This window comes from Ceratotherium simum, chromosome 6, assembly GCF_057802395.1.
Source record: "Ceratotherium simum simum isolate JZ-2026a chromosome 6, ASM5780239v1, whole genome shotgun sequence".
Classification (NCBI taxonomy): Eukaryota; Metazoa; Chordata; class Mammalia; order Perissodactyla; family Rhinocerotidae; genus Ceratotherium; species Ceratotherium simum.
Window position 1 is genome coordinate 28,693,178 of NC_141905.1, and position 17,526 is coordinate 28,710,703.

Genomic DNA, 17,526 nt, shown 5'->3' on the forward strand with positions numbered 1-17,526 from the left:
CCCAGTCCTCCCTGACATTTGGCCAGTGGGCTTTGTACCTGGACCTCCTGGGACACTGGCTGAGATTTGAGGAAAGACCTCAGTGCCTACTGGGCTGCAGGATGAAGCTGGCTACTGGCTTCTTGATTTTGTGGCTCAGCCTGAGGGGTGGCCTGGCTCAGAGTGACACCAGCCCTGACGCAGAGGAGTCCTATTCAGACTGGGGCCTACGGCACATCCGGGGCAGCTTTGAATCTGTCAACAGCTACTTTGACTCGTTTCTGGAGCTGCTGGGAGGGAAAAATGGAGTCTGTCAGTACAGGTGCCGATACGGTGAGTGCAGTGTTTCTCTTCCTGTAAAAACTATTACTGGTGGACCTGTGAACAGCCGGAGCAAGGTCACAATCTGTCATGTGCTTTTTTCTGTCATCTACCTCTTAGGTAGGATTGCCAGATTCAGCAAATAAAAAGAAGACACCCAGTGAAATCTGAATTTCAAATAAACAACAAATTATTTGTTAATATATTTGAAATATTTGGGACACACTTATACTGACAAATTATTGGTTGTTTATCTAAAATACAAATTGCCCTGGGCTTCCTGTATCTTATCTGGCAAACCTACTCTAAGAAGCTTTTCAAGATTTGTTCCTGGGGCCACTTGAATGAGTTTGCTGTGAGGCACGTACCTAGGAAAAGGCAGCACGGGTGGGGGAAAGAATATGTGAGGTCTTTGTGAGGCATTCGTAGGGGTGAAAACTGAAGCTGAACATTCAGAGAAAATTCTGCCAGGAGGTAAAACAGCTTCCTCAGTCCCTCAGTGCTAAGCTTGAAAATGGATTGTCCTTTCCCCCTAATGCAGTTCATGCCTTCCTTCCAGCCCATAAGTCTCTGATGGGCGTCAATTTGCCTGACTCTCCCAAGAGAGCTGTCCCCGCTGCTGCTGCCTCGACCAGCAATGGCGGGCCTTCAGGGGATGGGAAGGGTTGTCTCTGCCCACTAGGAATCATAGCCTGAGCAGGCCTGGGACTGTTCCTCAGGCCTGGTGACAGATGTAGAATTGTGAATGGGTAAGCGCAGTACTTTGCGTGAGTTGTAAAGAGGGTACCTGGGTGCCAGAATACATGTCTGGCTGCCAAAGAGGAGCGCTGGGGCCAGTTCCTCCAAAGCTCTGCAACGGAAGTCAACATAGTGGGAGCAGAATGCAGAGCCCTGGACCTCACAGCTGGGAGGCAGGGGATAACTTCAAATATGAATGAACATGTTTTTGAAAGCATATACAATCTCATATAGCACTAATATATTTTTGTGTGTGTGAGGAAGATTAGCCCTGAGCTAACATCTGTTACCAATCTTCTTCTTTTTGCTGAGGAAGATTGGCCCTGGGCTAACATCTGTGCCCATCTTCCTCTACTTTATATATAGGATGCCTGCCACAGCATGGCTTGATAAGCTGTGTGTAGGTCCACGCCTGGGATCTGAACCCGTGAACCCTGGGCGACATTGGAGTGCATGAACTTAATCACTACGCCATCAGGCCAGCCCCACATATAGCATTAATTTTACAGTTTAGTTTATCAAATGTTTCGTCACGGGATTAGAGATGAAAATGGCGAGTCAGTTTAGCCTAGCAGGAAAACATTGGAGAAATATTTTCTCTAAACACCCAACAGATAAAACTCAGCTTCAAGAGAGACCCAAAAAAGCTACTTACTTGCTGAACTCACCCAATCGGTCTCTCTCACTCCTTTTTTACCTTCGAGCAGGGGAAATCACTTCCTTCTAAACAGAGAGTGACAAGGAGACAATGGTTTTAACATTCCTCCAGCACCAAAAGTTTTGCCACAGACATTTCAACCATATAGGGATACAGTGATAAAAGGAAGCTTCATCTTCTCTGTGAAGATTCCATAGGTGAAAACCCTTCTCTATGCTCGGACCCATTGGACACCATGCCGTGTCTTTGTCAGAGATGCCTTGTCCCTGGACTGTGCTCACCTAGATGGGGCAGAAAAAGGCTTAACTCCCTTCAGATATTTGATCAACGCAGCTGCTATTTTACTTCCTAGAGGCAACACACGATAACAGCAGGAATTTTTTAGGAAAACAAGAATCAAACCCTCCTCTTCCTTCTCTACCAAAATAACATTAAAAGATTTCAGCAGATTTGGGTTGCAAGCCTCTACATGGGCAGGGTTGATGTCAGCAGCCACTGGTGGGGGATGGGAATAGTCAACAGAGAGATTGCAGGAAGGCAAATAACTCCACCACTCTGCAAAACAGAACCTATTCAAGGAGGGGCCTGAAAAATACTTAGGAAATAGGGGGGTAAGCCTGTTACCTTTGGAACCCAGCAGAGTGAGAACCTGGAGGCTGTGCTCAAACAGTACAAAATATCTTCTCAAGTTGATTGTGAATCAAGTAGTCTTTCTAACAGATAACACCTAATAATTAACTCGGTCTCTGTTCTTTTTCAGTTTGCTTTGTGATATACTTCTCTCGCACAGTGCTTCTCTTCTCACTTTAAAGCAGTGGTTCTCAAACTCACCGGTGCTTAGAATTCCCTGGAGAGCTTGTTTCAACAGACTGCTGGCCCCCCACCCCCCTTATTTTGATTCTGTAGGGCTGGGGTGGGGCCAGAGAATTTCATTTCTAAGAGTTCCCAGGTGGTCCTGATGCTCCTGGTCCTGGGACCAGACTTTGAGAAGAAAACTGCTTTAAAGGCTGCAATCTTTTGCCAGAAGGAACAATTCAGCAACAATTACTTTATGAGAAAAAATTTCTATTTGATAGGTACTTACCACTACTTAAAACAGTGGTTCTCTACCTAGGCCCTGCACTTAGAATCATCTGAGGAGGCTTTAAAAAAACTCCTGCTGCCCAAATCAATTAAATCAGAATCTCATGGATTGGACCCAGACGTCTCACTAACGTTTCTCAGGTGATTACAAAGTGCAGCCAAGGTATGAAGCACTGTTTAAGAGGTCATTCTTGGAGAACTTCAGCCAACAGGTTGTTCAGGCAGGGAGAGGTATGTTTGTATCCTGGTAGCCTACAACAGCGTGTCAACATTGCTTTCCACTCTTCTTATAGCAATTTGTTTTCATATCAACACACAAAATCTGTACTTGTCAAAGGACCAAGCTAGAAAAATAATGAGATTCAGCACGATCAATAGCATACACAGCACAACTGGAATAAGGAGTCTGCACTGATGTGAACAAGATTCCCACTCCCACCCCCAGAGATTCTGATTCTGTAGGTCTGTGGTAGGACCCTGGGACTGCACAGGTGGTCCTTGAACCAGACTTTGAGAAATACTAGTAATGGAAAAGTCATGGGTTTGAATCGAGAGGGCGGGGAATCCCATTGCTGGTGACCTTGGGCAAGTTACCTAACTCTCTCAACCTTTGTTTCCTAATGTTTGTAGTGTTGATAATACCTACCTTGCAAGGTTGTGGTAAGAATTAAAGATAATATATGTAAAGAACTAGTGCTATGTATGGAGAATGGCAGGTACCAAACAAATTTTACAAGTTTTATGAGAAAGACAGTCTGGTGAACAGGTTAACTATGCATTCCAATTCTGCCTGTTCTCTTTCAACATAAAATTTAAAAACACAGAAATCCCAGTGGCTGGATAACACCGTCCCAGCTTCTGGAAGAAATCATCGAATGATGATTTAAGCGTTCTGTGCCTTTATGAAGGTCTCTGGAGGAAGTTTCTGGAGCAGAATTTCTGTGTCTTAAAAATCATGATTGGGGCCGGCCCAGTGGCATAGTGGTTAGGTTCGTGTGCTCTGCTTCAGCAGCTTGGGGTTCACAGGTTCGATCCCAGGTGCGGACTGACAAGCCACTTGTCAGGCCATGCTGAGGCGGTGTCCCATATAAAGTGGAGGAAGATGGGCACGGATGTTAGCCCAGGGCCAATCTTCCTCAGGAAAAAAAATCATGATTGAAGATATTGTTCATACTCTCACATTATTTTTTTTAAATTTTTTGTTTATTGCAATAACATTGGTTTATAACATTGTATAAATTTCAGGTGTACATCATTATACTTCTATTTCTGCCTAGATTACATCATGTTCACCACCCAAATACTAATTACAACCCATCACCACACACATGTGCCAAATTATCCCTTTCACCCTCCTCCCTCCCCCCTTCCCCTCTGATAACCACCAATCCAATCTCTGTCTCTATGTGTTTATTGTTGTTATTATCTACTACTTAATGAAGGAAATCATACGGTATTTGACCTTCTCCCTCTGACTTATTTCACTTTGCGTAATACCCTCAATGTCTGTCCATGTTGTCACAAATGGCTGGATTTCATCGTTTCTTATGGCTGAGTAGTATTCCATTGTGTATATATACCACATCTTCTTTATCCATTCGTCCCTTGATGGGCACTTAGGTTGCTTCCAAGTCTTGGCTATTGTGAATAATGCTGGAATGAACACAGGGGTGCATGTATCTTTACGCACTGGTGTTTTCAAGTTCTTTGGATAAATACCCAACAGTGGAATAGCTGGATCATATGGTAGTTCTATCCTTGATTTTTTGAGGAATCTCCATACTGTTTTCCATAGTGGCTGCACCAGTTTGCACTCCCACCAGCAGTGTATGAGAGTTGCCTTCTCTCCACATCCTCTCCAACACATGTTGTTTCCTGTCTTGTTAATTATAGCCATTCTGACGGGCGTCAGGTGATATCTCATTGTAGTTTTGATTTGCATTTCCCTGATAGTTAATGATTTAGAACATCTTTTCATGTGTCTGTTGGCCATCTGTATATCTTCTTTGGAGAAATGTCTGTTCAGGTCTTTTGCCCATTTTTTAATTGGGTTGTTAGTTTTTTGTTGTTGAGATGCATGAGTTCTTTATATATTTTGGAGATTAAGCCCTTATCAGATATATGGTTTGCAAATATCTTCTCCCAATTGTTCGGTTGTCTTTTCGTTTTGTTGATGGTTTCCTTTGCTGTGCAGAAGCTGTTTAGTTTGATGTAATCCCATTTGTTTATTTTTTCTATTGTTTCTCTTGCCTGGTCAGACATGGTGCTTGAAAATATGTTGCTAAGACCGATGTCGAAGAGCGTACTGCCTATGTTTTCTTCTAGAAGTTTCATAGTTTCAGGTCTTACATTCAAGTCTTTAATCCACTTGGAGTTAATTTTTGTGTATGGTGTAAGGTAAGGGTCTACTTTCATTTCTTTGCATGTGGCTATCCAGTTTTCCCAACACCATTTGTTGAAGAGACTTTCATTTCTCCATTGTATGTTCTTGGCTCCTTTGTCGAAGATTAGCTGTCCATAGATGTGTGGGTTTATTTCTGGGCTTTCGATTCTATTCCATTGATCTGTGTGTCTGTTTTTGTGCCAGTACCATGCTGCTTTGGTTACTATAGCTTTGTAGTATATTTTGAAATCAGGGAGTGTGATACCTCCAGCTTTGTTCTTTTTTCTCAGGATTCCTTTAGCTATTTGGGGTCTTTTGTTGTTCCGCATAAATTTTAGGATTCTTTGTTCTATTTCTATGAAAAATGTTGTTGGAACTTTGATAGGGATTGCATTGAATCTATAGATTGCTTTAGGAAGTATGGACATCTTAACTATGTTAATTCTTCCAATCCAAGAGCATGGAATATCTTTCCATTTCTTTGTGTCTTCTTCAATTTCTTTCAGCAATGTTTTATAGTTTTTGGTGTACAGATCTTTCACCTCTTTGGTTAAGTTTATTCCTAGGTATTTTATCCTTTTTGTTGCAATTGTAAATGGGATTGTATTCTTAATTTCTCTTTCTGCTACTTCATTGTTAGTGTATAGAAATGCAACTGATTTTTGTATGTTGATTTTGTATCCTGCAACTTTACCATATTCGTTTATTACTTCTAAAAGTTTTCTGGTGGATTCTTTAGGGTTTTCTATGTATAAAATCAGGTCATCTGCAAATAGTGCATACTGTCACACTTTGATAAAAGGACCTCATGATGAATTTCTTCTTGGGTTTAATTCTAGGAAAAAAAAGATATCTTTATATATCAGTCTTCTTTTTGTCAAGAGACCTTTTTTTCAAACTGATGTCATAATAGTTTATAACATTGTGAGATTCCAGTTGTACATTATTATTTGTCAGTCACCATATAAATGCGCCCCTTCACCCCTTGTGCCCTCCCCCCCAACTCCCTTCCCCCAGTAACCACCAAACTGTTCTCTCTGTCCATATATTAATTTATATTCCACATATGAGTGAAGTCATACAGCTTTTGTCTTTCTGTGTCTGGCTTATTTCTCTTAACATAATACCCTCCAGGTCCATCCATGTTGTTGCAAATGGGACAATTTTGTCTTTTTTTTATGCCTGAGTAGTATTCCATTGTATATATATATATAACACATCTTCTTTATCCAATCATCTGTGGATGGATACTTGGGTTGCTTCCACTTCTTGGCTATAGTGAATAATGCTGCAATGAACATAGGGGTGCATAAGCCTCTTTGGATTGTTGATTTCAAGTTCTTTGGATAAATATCCAGAAGTGGGATAGCTGGATCATAAGGTATTTCTATTTTTAATTTTTTGAGGAAACTCCATACTATTTTCCATAGTGGCTGCACCAGTTTGCATTCCTACCAGCAGCAAATGAAGGTTCCCTTTTCTCCACATCCTCTCCAACATTTGTTATTTTTTGTCTTGGTGATTATAGCCATTCTGTCAAGAGAACTTTTTATCTGTGTGAAATCTTAGAACAAAATTTTATGAACCTGTGAGTTTGTATATTTTTCCAGGGAAAGAATTCACAGCCTTCATCAGATTCTTAAGCGGATCCACAGCCTGAAAAAAGAAAACAGCTACTGGCTTAGAGGCAACCATTGTTCTTGAGCTAGGGTGACCTGCTGTCCAGATTTGCTGGGGACTGAGGGAAGGGTGGGCTTCTTGGGACATGGGACTTTCAGTACTAAAATAGGGACAGTTACAGGCAAACCAGGACAAGTTGGTCACCTTACCTCACGCTGTAACTTAATCTTAGTGACTAAATAGAGTTTATTGCAGTAACTTAATCTTAGCGACTAAATAGAGTAAAATTGTCACAGTTCTGCCTTGTTCCCTTGATGTGTTACTCATGTTGTATTTTAATGTTTCTGGAAGTAAGCAGGATGTACGTTTCCCATACAGTACTCTGACTCCTTAGTAGACTCCAGTGGAGCACAGAGCTTCTTCTGCAGGAACCCGCTGGACGGGGAGAGTAGACACACCCTCTAGGGAAGACTTAGCCCTTGACCTGGGTAACAAAGCCCCAAAGTTTTTACTGTGCTTTTCAGTGACAAATTTGAGAGAGGAAAAATGTTGGGCCCAGGAGGCAGTGTACACGCCTGTGGGTAGAACTCTTGGGTTTCATGGCTAACTCTCCTCCTAAATCTGCCTCACTTGTCTTTTAAGTATTGTGTTTTGTGGTATTTCACTTTATTCAGAGGTTTTTAATTTTCGTAAGATCAAGTGTATCAGTCTTAACGGCTTCTGAATTTTTTGTTGTGCTGAGAAAACCATCCTCACATCAAGATTATAACAACATTCTGCTAGTTTTTCTGTGAAAGCAGCCATAGCTAATATGTAATAAATGAGTGTTACTGTGTTCCAACAAAACTTTGTTATGGACACTAAAATTTGAATTTCACATGTCATAAACCATTATTCTTATTTTGCCTTTATTCCCCATTAAAAAATATAAAAACCATATTGAGCTGGCAGACTCTAGGAAAACAGGCAATAGGTTGGACTTGGGTCATCATTTGCCAATCCCTGAACTAGAGGATCAAGTTGTCAGTCTCCCACTCCTATAAATAGCCAAAATCAGAAAATAAATTAATTTGTGGACATAGTACATTATTGATGCCTAAACTCAAAATGTCAAACGGTAAAGACTCAACATAACTCAAAACTACCAAACTATAATTTGAGGATATAGTACATTGTTTAGACTCAATCACCTTTTTTCTCAGAATTTTACTTCAAGATTCATTCCTAAACAGAATTTCTGTGACTATCATAAAATATTGAATACAATAAAAATAATCTTCATCAGTAGGCCAGGGAGGAAGTGTTTATAGTTGGTGTTCCATTATATTTCAAACTGAGATATCAGAGTTTTATCTTCTGTGACTTATCAATCTGCAAAAAAGGCAGAGGGTAACCCAGGAAACTGGCACTGAGTCTGCCACAAAAGCCGTGTATCAGCAAAATTATTAAGAACATAAGTTTCACTACCAAATTTAGACATATGTTTCTTCAGTAAAATTTTTTCCTGATTTCTATAAAGCTAGTATATGTAGAACATTTATAAAAGAACAATTCAAAGAAAAAATAACATCACCATAATCTCACCTCAAAAGAGAATACACATTTAATTGTATGGCCCAGTGTGACTATTTTCATATGTGTAATTTGATTACTAATATTATTTAATACACTTTACCCATTTCCTCACTCCTAGTGCTTCTGACACACTCACACACACACATGCACAAACACACACACACGGCAGGTTAGTAGAGTAAGTGATATTTCTCAAGACCTTTGAAAAGTAATGCAGGGATTGCTGGTGGGCTGGCAGACTGTGAACAAGTACAGTACTTCTCCATTACAAATAACAAGAAACATTGGGTGAAAATAACACATTAAAAAAATACACACTCAGGGCCGGCCCCGTGGCTTAGCGGTTAAGTGCGCACGCTCCGCTGCTGGCGGCCCGGGTTCGGATCCCGGGCGCGCACTGACGCACTGCTTCTCTGGCCATGTTGAGGTCGCGTCCCACATACAGCAACTAGAAGGCTGTGCAACTATGACATACAACTATCTACTGGGGCTTTGGGGGAAAAAAATACACACTCAAGCTAAAATGAAATAAAGTTCCAGAAATGAAGAGGAAATGCAAAACCAAAGTGGTGAGTAGGAGCTGATGCTGCCTACCCTTGGGATTTTCAGTTTGGAACACATATAGACTCTAGGGGCTGTGGAATGGGTTTTAATGCTCATACAAAAGGAAGAAAAATAACTTTCACCTGTAAGAATTGGGAAGTTGGAACTGAATAGTCTGCATAAAACTTAGAGCCTGAGGAGCTGCCCCGTCTATTTAAAAGGCATTAGAAAACCTCTACCCAGTATTCCAAGGAAGTAGCAAGGATGCTTTCCATCCACCTGGGGCTGGGGCTTGAAGGAGGAAGAAAGAACACCCACTGAAAAATCACTACCTCAACCATCTTCTATGCATAGGTGAGGGATCTGCATTTATACAATCATGCGCCACATAATGATGTTTTGGTCAATGACAGACCACATATAGACAGTGGTCCCATAAGACTAAGATCAGTACCATATAGCCTAGGTGCATAGTAGGCTATACCATCTAGATTTGTGTAAGTACACTCTAAGATGTTTGCACGATGAGGAAATTGCCTAACGACGCATTTCTCAGAGCGTATCCTTGTCGTTAAGTGATGCATGACTCTACTATTGGCCTGGTGTGAGTATCCCAAGCTGAGAAATTAACATAAATACTGGTGTCTCAAGTATTTTGAAATTCTTAGAGCCAAGCAAAAGCAATTGAGGAGGGCCGGCCCAGTGGCGTAGTAGTTAAGTCCGTGCACTCTGCTTCAGCAGCTCTGGGGTTCGCAGGTTCAGATCCTGGGCACAGACCTATGCACAGCTCGTCAAGCCATGCTGTGGCAGGCGTCCCACATATAAAGTAGAGGAAGATGGGCATGGATGTTAGCCCAGGGCCAATCTTCCTCAGCAAAATAAAAAAAAAAGAGACGGATTGGCAACGGATGTTAGCTGAGGGCTAATCTTCCTCACCAAAAAGAAACAAAAAAAGCAATTGAGGAACTACTCTGTAGTACATGACAGGAATTCCTTTAAAAAACCAAACCCTTCTGAAGATGAGCTCTTACTAAAAAATCACACACCATGTGAAAAAATAATCCACCAGGAGGGAGAGTCTGTAGACATTAAAAAATGAAAGACTTAGCCTCCCAAGGACTGGCGATAATAAAATAATACAACAAGAACATTTGAAATTATTAAAGAAATAAAAGAAGGACTAGAAAACATAGTTTAAAAAGGTAGAACTCAATGAAAATGAATACACAGATTTAAAAGAAGAATCAAATAGAATTACAAGAAATGAAAGTTATAGTTATTGAAAGAAAGAACTTTGTGGATGGGTTACATGTCAGATTAGTCAACCTAAAGAGAATTAGTTAAATGGAAAATAGATTTGATGAAGCTAGTCAAAATTACACAGAGAGAAAGAAAAAGAAGGAAAACATGACAGAGAGGTTAAGATATATGAAGGACAGGATTAAAAAGATTCCCCATTCAGTGATAAGAGGCCCAGAAAGAGAAACTAGAGAGAATGAGAGAAATAAAATAATCAGACAATGGCTGTGAATTCTCCAAAGGTGAAAGAAACCCAAATCTTCAGATTGTTCCAAGCAGGATAAGCATATACAATCCACATCTAGATAAATTGTAATAAAACCATGAGGATATGGAGAAATTGAAACCCTTAAGAATTGCTGGTAGAATGTAAAATGGTGCAGCTGCTGAAGAAAACAGGTTGATGGTTCCTCAAAAAGTTAAACATAGAATTACTATATGACCCAGCAATTCCCCTCCTTAGGTATATATACCCAAAAGAATTGAAAACAGACATTCAAACAAATACTTGTACACAATTGTTCATAGCAGCACTCTTCACAATAGCCAAAAGATGGAAACAACCAAAATGTCCATCAATGGATAGATGAATAAACAAACTGTGGTATAACCAGAGAATGGAATATTATTCAGCCATAAAAAGGAATGAGGTACTGATACATGCTACAACACAGATGAACTGTGAAACATTATGTTAAGTGAAAGAAGGCAGTCATAAAGTGTTACATATTGTATGATTCCATTTATTTAAATATCCAGAATAGGTAAATCCCTAGAGACAGAAAGCAGATGAGTGGTTGTCAGAGGTTAGAAGGAAGGGAGAATGGAGAGTGACTGCTTTATGGGCCTGTGGCCTCCTTTGGAGGGTGATGAAAATGTTTTGGAAGTAGAGATAATGGTTGCATAGCATTATGAATGTACTGAATGCCACTGACTTGTACATTTTAAGGTGGTTAATTTTATGTTATGTGAATTTCACCTTAACAAAAAAAAAGAAAATGGATAAATTATACTTCATCAAAATCCAAAACTTTTGTTATCCAAAGAATACCATCAAGAACATGAAAAAATTAGCCACAAAATGGGAGAAAACATTTGCAAATCATATATCTGACTAGGCATTTGTATCTAGAATATATAAAGAACTCTTACAAATCAACTATAAAAAAAAACCAATTATAAAATGCACAAAGACTTAAATAGACATTTTCCCAAAGCAGATATGTGAACGGCCAGTAAGTACATGAAAAGATATTCAACATAATTAGTCATTAGGGAAATGCAGATCAAAACTACTATGAGATACTACTTCACACCCACTAGGATGACTATAATCAAAAAGATAGATAATAACAAGCGTTGGTGAGGATGTGGAGAAATTGGTACCCTCCTACACTGCTGGTGGAAATGTGAAATTGTGCCACCACTTTGGAAAACAGTCTGACAGTGCCTCAAAATGTTGAACAGAATTACCATATGACCCTGCAATTCTACTCCTACAGAGAAATGAAAACATATTATCCACACAAAAACCTGTATACAAATATTTGTAGCAGAATTATTCATAATAGCCAAAAAGTAGAAACAACCCAAATGTCCATCATATTTTTTGGCAATAAAAAGAAACGAAGTAGTGACATATACCACAACATGGATGAACCTTGAAAACATTATGCTAAGTGAAAGGAACCAGACACCAAAGGCCACATATTGTATGATTTCATTTATGTGAAATGTCCAAAACAGGCAAGCTTATAGAGACAGAAAGTCGATTAGTGGTTGTCTAGGGCTAGGGGAGGGGGAGATGGAGAATGACTGCTAATGGGTATGGGGTTTCTTTTTGGGACGATAAAAATGTTCTAAAATTAAATTGTGGTAATGGTCACACAACTCTGTGAATATGCTAAAACCCATTGAATTATACACATCAAATTGGTGAATGTATAATATGTGAATTATATCTCAATAAAAGTGTCATAGAAAAAAATGTAATGAAAAAAGAGATCCAAATCACAATGTCAACTGCAAAAGTTATGTGTTGCTGAGTAAAAAGTCACCCCAAACGACAAACCTTTATTATATCACACAGTTTCTGAGGGTCAGGAAACCTAGAGTGGCTCTGCTGGGTAGTTCTGGCTCTGAGTTTCTCAGAAAGCTGTAGTCATGCTGCCAGCTGATGCTACAGTCTCTGAAGATTTGACTGAAGCCAGAGGATCTCCTGCCAAAACTTATGTGGCTGTTAGCAGGAGGCTTTAGTTCTTTGCCAACTGGACATTTCCACGGGGCTGTTTGCAACATGGCTCCCAGAGTAAGTGATGAAAGAGGATGAGAGAAAGAAAGAGCGAGCGAGAGAGCGCGTGTGTGTAAGCCCAAGACAGATGTTGTAGTCTTTCATTATCTCATCTTGGAACCAACATCTCCACTTCTGCCATATTCTACTGGTCACAAAGGCCAACCCTGAGACAATACACCAGGGTATGAACACCAGGAGACAGGGATCATTGGGGACCCTCTTGAACCACCATCTTATACACGTTGTACCACAGCAACAAATACCCGAACAGACTGTGGCAGAGACTGCTTTTTGTCCCCTAATCTCCTCTGTTTTCCACAGTAATAAGCCACTCCTCCCAACTTTAAGCTGGGCCCACGGCTGCCTCTATTGAATAAAAGCTTCATTTCCTAGCCCAGCTTTGCAAATAGGTGTTGCCATTTGATTAAGATCTGGCCAAAGGGAAGTAAGAGGAAGTAATGTGAGTAACATGCTGGAGTGCGTTTATTGAAGAGAGAGGCTGTGACACTTCTACCTCCTTCCATCCTGCTGCTTTGTAATATGGATGTGTTGGCTGAAGCTCCATCTTAGACTGTGAGAGCCAGGGCTATATTCTAGGGCTGGTAGAGCAGAAAGCTAGAAGCAGCCTGGGTTCCAGAAAAGTGCCGATTTACCGTACCAGCCTTATGATCCTTAATTGTGGATTTTTATGAGATGTCCTATCTTGTTTAAGCATCTGAATAATACAGTATGTAGGAGATATAATAAATGTATGGAGAAAATTATAACACTCTATTGAAGGACATAAAGGAAGACCTTCTCCTAAAAAGAGGCAAAGGAATGTGATGAAAGCACATGGGCTTTGGACACAAACAGGAAATCTGGATTTATATCCAGCTTCTTCTGCTTACTGACTTAGGCCGGTCATGCAACTCCTTAAACAGATTTTCCTTATCTGGATAATGGGATAAAAATACTCACTGCAGATGACTGTCCTGAGGTCATCTCAGGTCAAGGTTATCTTCATCTATCATGACTGCCATTGATACAACTGACAAAGCTTCTCTCTACACATTTGCAAGATCATAAAGTAACTCAAAAGCTATGTAAGAGAAACCAAGAAATTCAAAGCTTTTCAGATAGTTTCTGCTTAGTTCTATGATACAAATGTCTAAAATATTGCAGAGAGGTGTTTTCTTTACCCTTGGGTCAATAATGCTTTCTCTACATTTATGGAATCTTGCAAAATTTCCTTCCAGTTATTCTGAAAACTATTTGTGGTACTGTTACAATTCTGCTTCCCTAAGTGTCTGATCAGGTAGTGTTCTCCCTTTTCTGTGCATGGTATATGGTCTTACAGTGGATCGAGGAGTAAGACAACTTGAGTTTTGGTTTGGTTTCGCCATAGACCTTATCTTCAAGGCCATGCACTTAAATGTTAGAATTGTTAGTAAGTAAATGCTCATAAGATTTTTTGAGATTAGGAGAAAAATGCAAAACTGATCTGAAGGTTATTACTCTTTTATGACATCATAATCATCATCCTCATTACATCATCACCACCTAATTTGGATGTGACTATCTGGTGAGGAACAATGACTTTTGAAGGAAATACTAATATGCTTTTAGATAACTTTTATTTGATAAATGTTCCCAAATGCTTAATTTCTAAATATTTCTTCCGGCTTCTTTTCTCTCTTTCTCTTGCTAGGAAAGGCACCAATGCCCAGACCTGGCTACAAGCCTCAGGAACCGAACGGCTGCAGCTCCCATTTCCTGGGTCTCAAGGTACCAGGAAGTGTATGTACCACCACCATTATTTCTTAGTTGATTGGTTTTAACTAAGACCAATCCAAGAGTTATTACTGATGGAAGTGATCACTTATGGAATATAATTGAGCAATATAATTGTTTTTTTATTTTTTGGTGAGGAAGATCGGCCCTGAGTTAACATCTGTTGCCAATCTTCTTCTTTTTGCTGAGGAAGATTGGCTCTAAGCTAACATCTGTGCCCATCTTCCTCTGTTTTGTATGTGGGATGCCTGCCACAGCATGGCTTGAGCAGTGCGTTAGTCTGTGCCCAGGATTCAAACCTGCGAACCCTGGGCGCCAAAGTGGAGCACGTGAACCCAACCACTATGCCACCGGGCTGGTCCCTATAATTAAGTTTTTTTAAATTGGATATGGAGGAAGGGAGATAATTTTCAAAGAAAGTATCTGATTTCCTTTTCTCAGAGGCAGCTGTCCCTCTGATAAGCCCTTGCGTTGTAACCTTTGAAGTCGCCATGGCAAATATCAGCTGAGCCTTAAGGGATCAAACATAACTTAGTTTGAAATAGATCTGACAAATTCAACTTATTTATTTGAAATAGATCTGACAAATTCAACTTATTTAAATTACTGAGACTTTCCAGTGATGTGCTGGAGCCAGCTGGTACTGACAAGTGAGAACTGATTGTTATATTGTCAGGACTTTTGCAAGCTGTAGAATTCACGTCTGTAGCATCAGATCAGCTATGTTTGGAGTATTAATATCATAAAAATCTGCAAACACACACACACACACACACACACACACACCCCACACACCTGCTAGCTGCTGGCTAAACGTTTATTGTCACACTGCTGGCAATTTCTCAAACTATCAGCCTCCTCTAAAAACAAATAATAAATTAATTTCTTTTAACACCTTTTAAGGCCCTTTTACTCTTTTCACTTTAGAAAACAGGTTTTATGTAAAACGTAGGTAGAGGGATTTCATATCTAAACTATGATTTTGAATTGTGTCTTAATCAGGCTAAACTTCACTTTTCTGATGATTCAAAAGATTTTACTTTGTAATAATTTTCCAAGCAGCATAAAGTATATTCTTCTAACTAAAATCTTGGTTACCCATGTGGTATTTTGTGCAAATTGGAAAAAGGTTCCCTTTCTTCAAGACAGTTTTCTTCCATTTGTCAGAAATTTATCTTAATTGTCAGAAAAAGAAAATTGTTAGAAAAGGAAATTTTGTTAGAAAAGGAAGTTTGACTGCAGTTGGCTAGACATTTTTCTAAATAAATATATAAATCTATGATTCTTGTGGAAGGTGCCACTTTAGATATTGATGCTCTTGTGCATTGCACAACCTGCACAGCTGTCTGCCCAGCCTTGTCCATAATCGTCAATACTATGCATATGGACACAGAAGAAAGACAATCCTTTCAAATGTATATATTTATCAGAAAAATCACATGCTTTTGGCTAATATATTTTACTTGTTATCAATTTAGTAGCTATGGAAGTGGTATGCACCCTATTTGCGGAGTGATGTCACTTTGTTTACTGGTACATATATCGTTTAGAACTAGTTCAAGAATTTACAATTTAGTTGAATTGAATGAGAGCCACTATACTCATTGATTCTCAGTTACCTCTGTTGTGATGTATTTTTAGTTTTAGGGGTGAAGTACAAACCAAGTAGATTACTTCAGATATCAGATGATGGGAATTTACCCAGAATTTCAGAGTCCACGACTTTGCCTAATCTAATGAGTTAAATTATCTCTTAATGTAAATATGTGTTTTTTTGCCTAAAAGAGCATTTTAAACGGCCAAAGTCCATATTCTGCTTTAGGTGGCCTTGGAGTAGAAGTTCAAATAGGGGAACACTGAAGGAGAGCTAAGAGGAAGGAATCTATGGGAGCTGACTTATCCTTCCCCACCCATACCCTGAAACCAGATGTTGACAGCTTCCACCCAAGTCCAAGGGTATATTATCAGAAGAACTGCAAAAGATTCCAAGATGCTCTACCCACGTCTAGACTCACCCCATTCCAATCTATTTTATATACCACAGAATGATTACTCCTGTTTAATCACTCCTTGCATCATGTCCCTTCCTTTCTTTATCAAATCTAACTAGTAACTTTGGAAGTCAAAGCCATTCATTAACTTGCATTTCTCCCTAATTTAAAAAAAATTAGGTATATATATGTATATATATTTTACCCTGCTAAGACCCTTGAAAGACTAAACAAACTAACTGACCTGCTCACATATGGTTTGCTCATTATTTCTTTGCTTTACCTGCTATACCCCAAGTCTACCCTCATCTCTAATAACCCTCTCAAAAAAATTCCTGTTTGCTAACTCTGTGTGTGGCATTCTATGAACTTCGCTTATGCCACAACACTTACAATTGTTTATGGGATGCTTAATAAATATGTGTGTGTTGGATATTGTCATTTGACCATAGTCCCCTTGTGGTCAGGAACTATGCGTTCTATACCCCACTCTGCTCCCCGACACATACAGACACATACACACACCTTAAAACAGTGCTGTACGGGACGGGTCCCTGATAAATGCTGGTGACCTCTTGATGAACTGAGGCTTAATTTTTCATACTGAGCCTTGGAATCCTTTGCTCAAACAGAATCTCACATAATGTAGGTTTACTCAAATTTGGAAGTCTCGAAGCATTGCCCTCTTGATTAACTTTCTGATCTCTATTTTCTTCACCGTAGTGGCCTGTGAATTTGAAAATTACTAAAATCTAAAATAAAAAGAAGAAAAATAGATCATTCAGAGTTATTAAACTAATAACTAAACTGTGATTGAAATTTAGCCTCCTGTGTCTGTTAACCTGACGTATTCTCTCCAGTCACTGGTGTTTCTGAATTGATCTGAACATATAACAGGAATTTGAGAACTGGCTAGTTAATAACAAAGTGGGCAAGGTCCTTGGTCTAAATGTGGCATTTTCTTCCTTCTCTTTTCTTGCTTCACTTTTCCCCAGATGGACTTGGGCATTCCAGCAATGACCAAGTGCTGCAACCAGCTGGATGTCTGTTACGATACTTGCGGTGCCAACAAGTATCGTTGTGATGCAAAATTCCGATGGTGTCTCCACTCTATCTGCTCTGACCTGAAGCGGAGTCTGGGCTTTGTCTCTAATGTGGAAGGTAGGTATCTGTAGGGCATCTACTTGTGAGCAGGGATTCTTGTTCTTATTTTCACACAGAAATGTAACCAGACTCCCTTGGCTCAAAGAGACCATCAGAGCTCACTGAA

At 39.6% G+C, this 17,526-nt stretch overlaps 1 protein-coding gene across 2 annotated transcripts in view; it reads left to right on the forward strand.

Annotated features, from left to right (window-relative positions):
• PLA2G12B (phospholipase A2 group XIIB) overlaps positions 1-17,526 on the forward strand; it is a 25,218-nt gene continuing 7,692 nt past the window's right edge. The window contains exons 1-3 of one of the 2 annotated variants that reach the window (XM_004426991.3): positions 1-312; positions 14,183-14,271; positions 17,252-17,417. In XM_004426991.3, coding sequence (XP_004427048.1) covers positions 102-312; positions 14,183-14,271; positions 17,252-17,417 — 466 coding nt within the window. In that variant the 5' untranslated portion in view covers positions 1-101. The remainder of the gene's footprint in view (positions 313-14,182; positions 14,272-17,251; positions 17,418-17,526) is intronic. The other variant, XM_014784881.2, reaches the window with a different exon arrangement.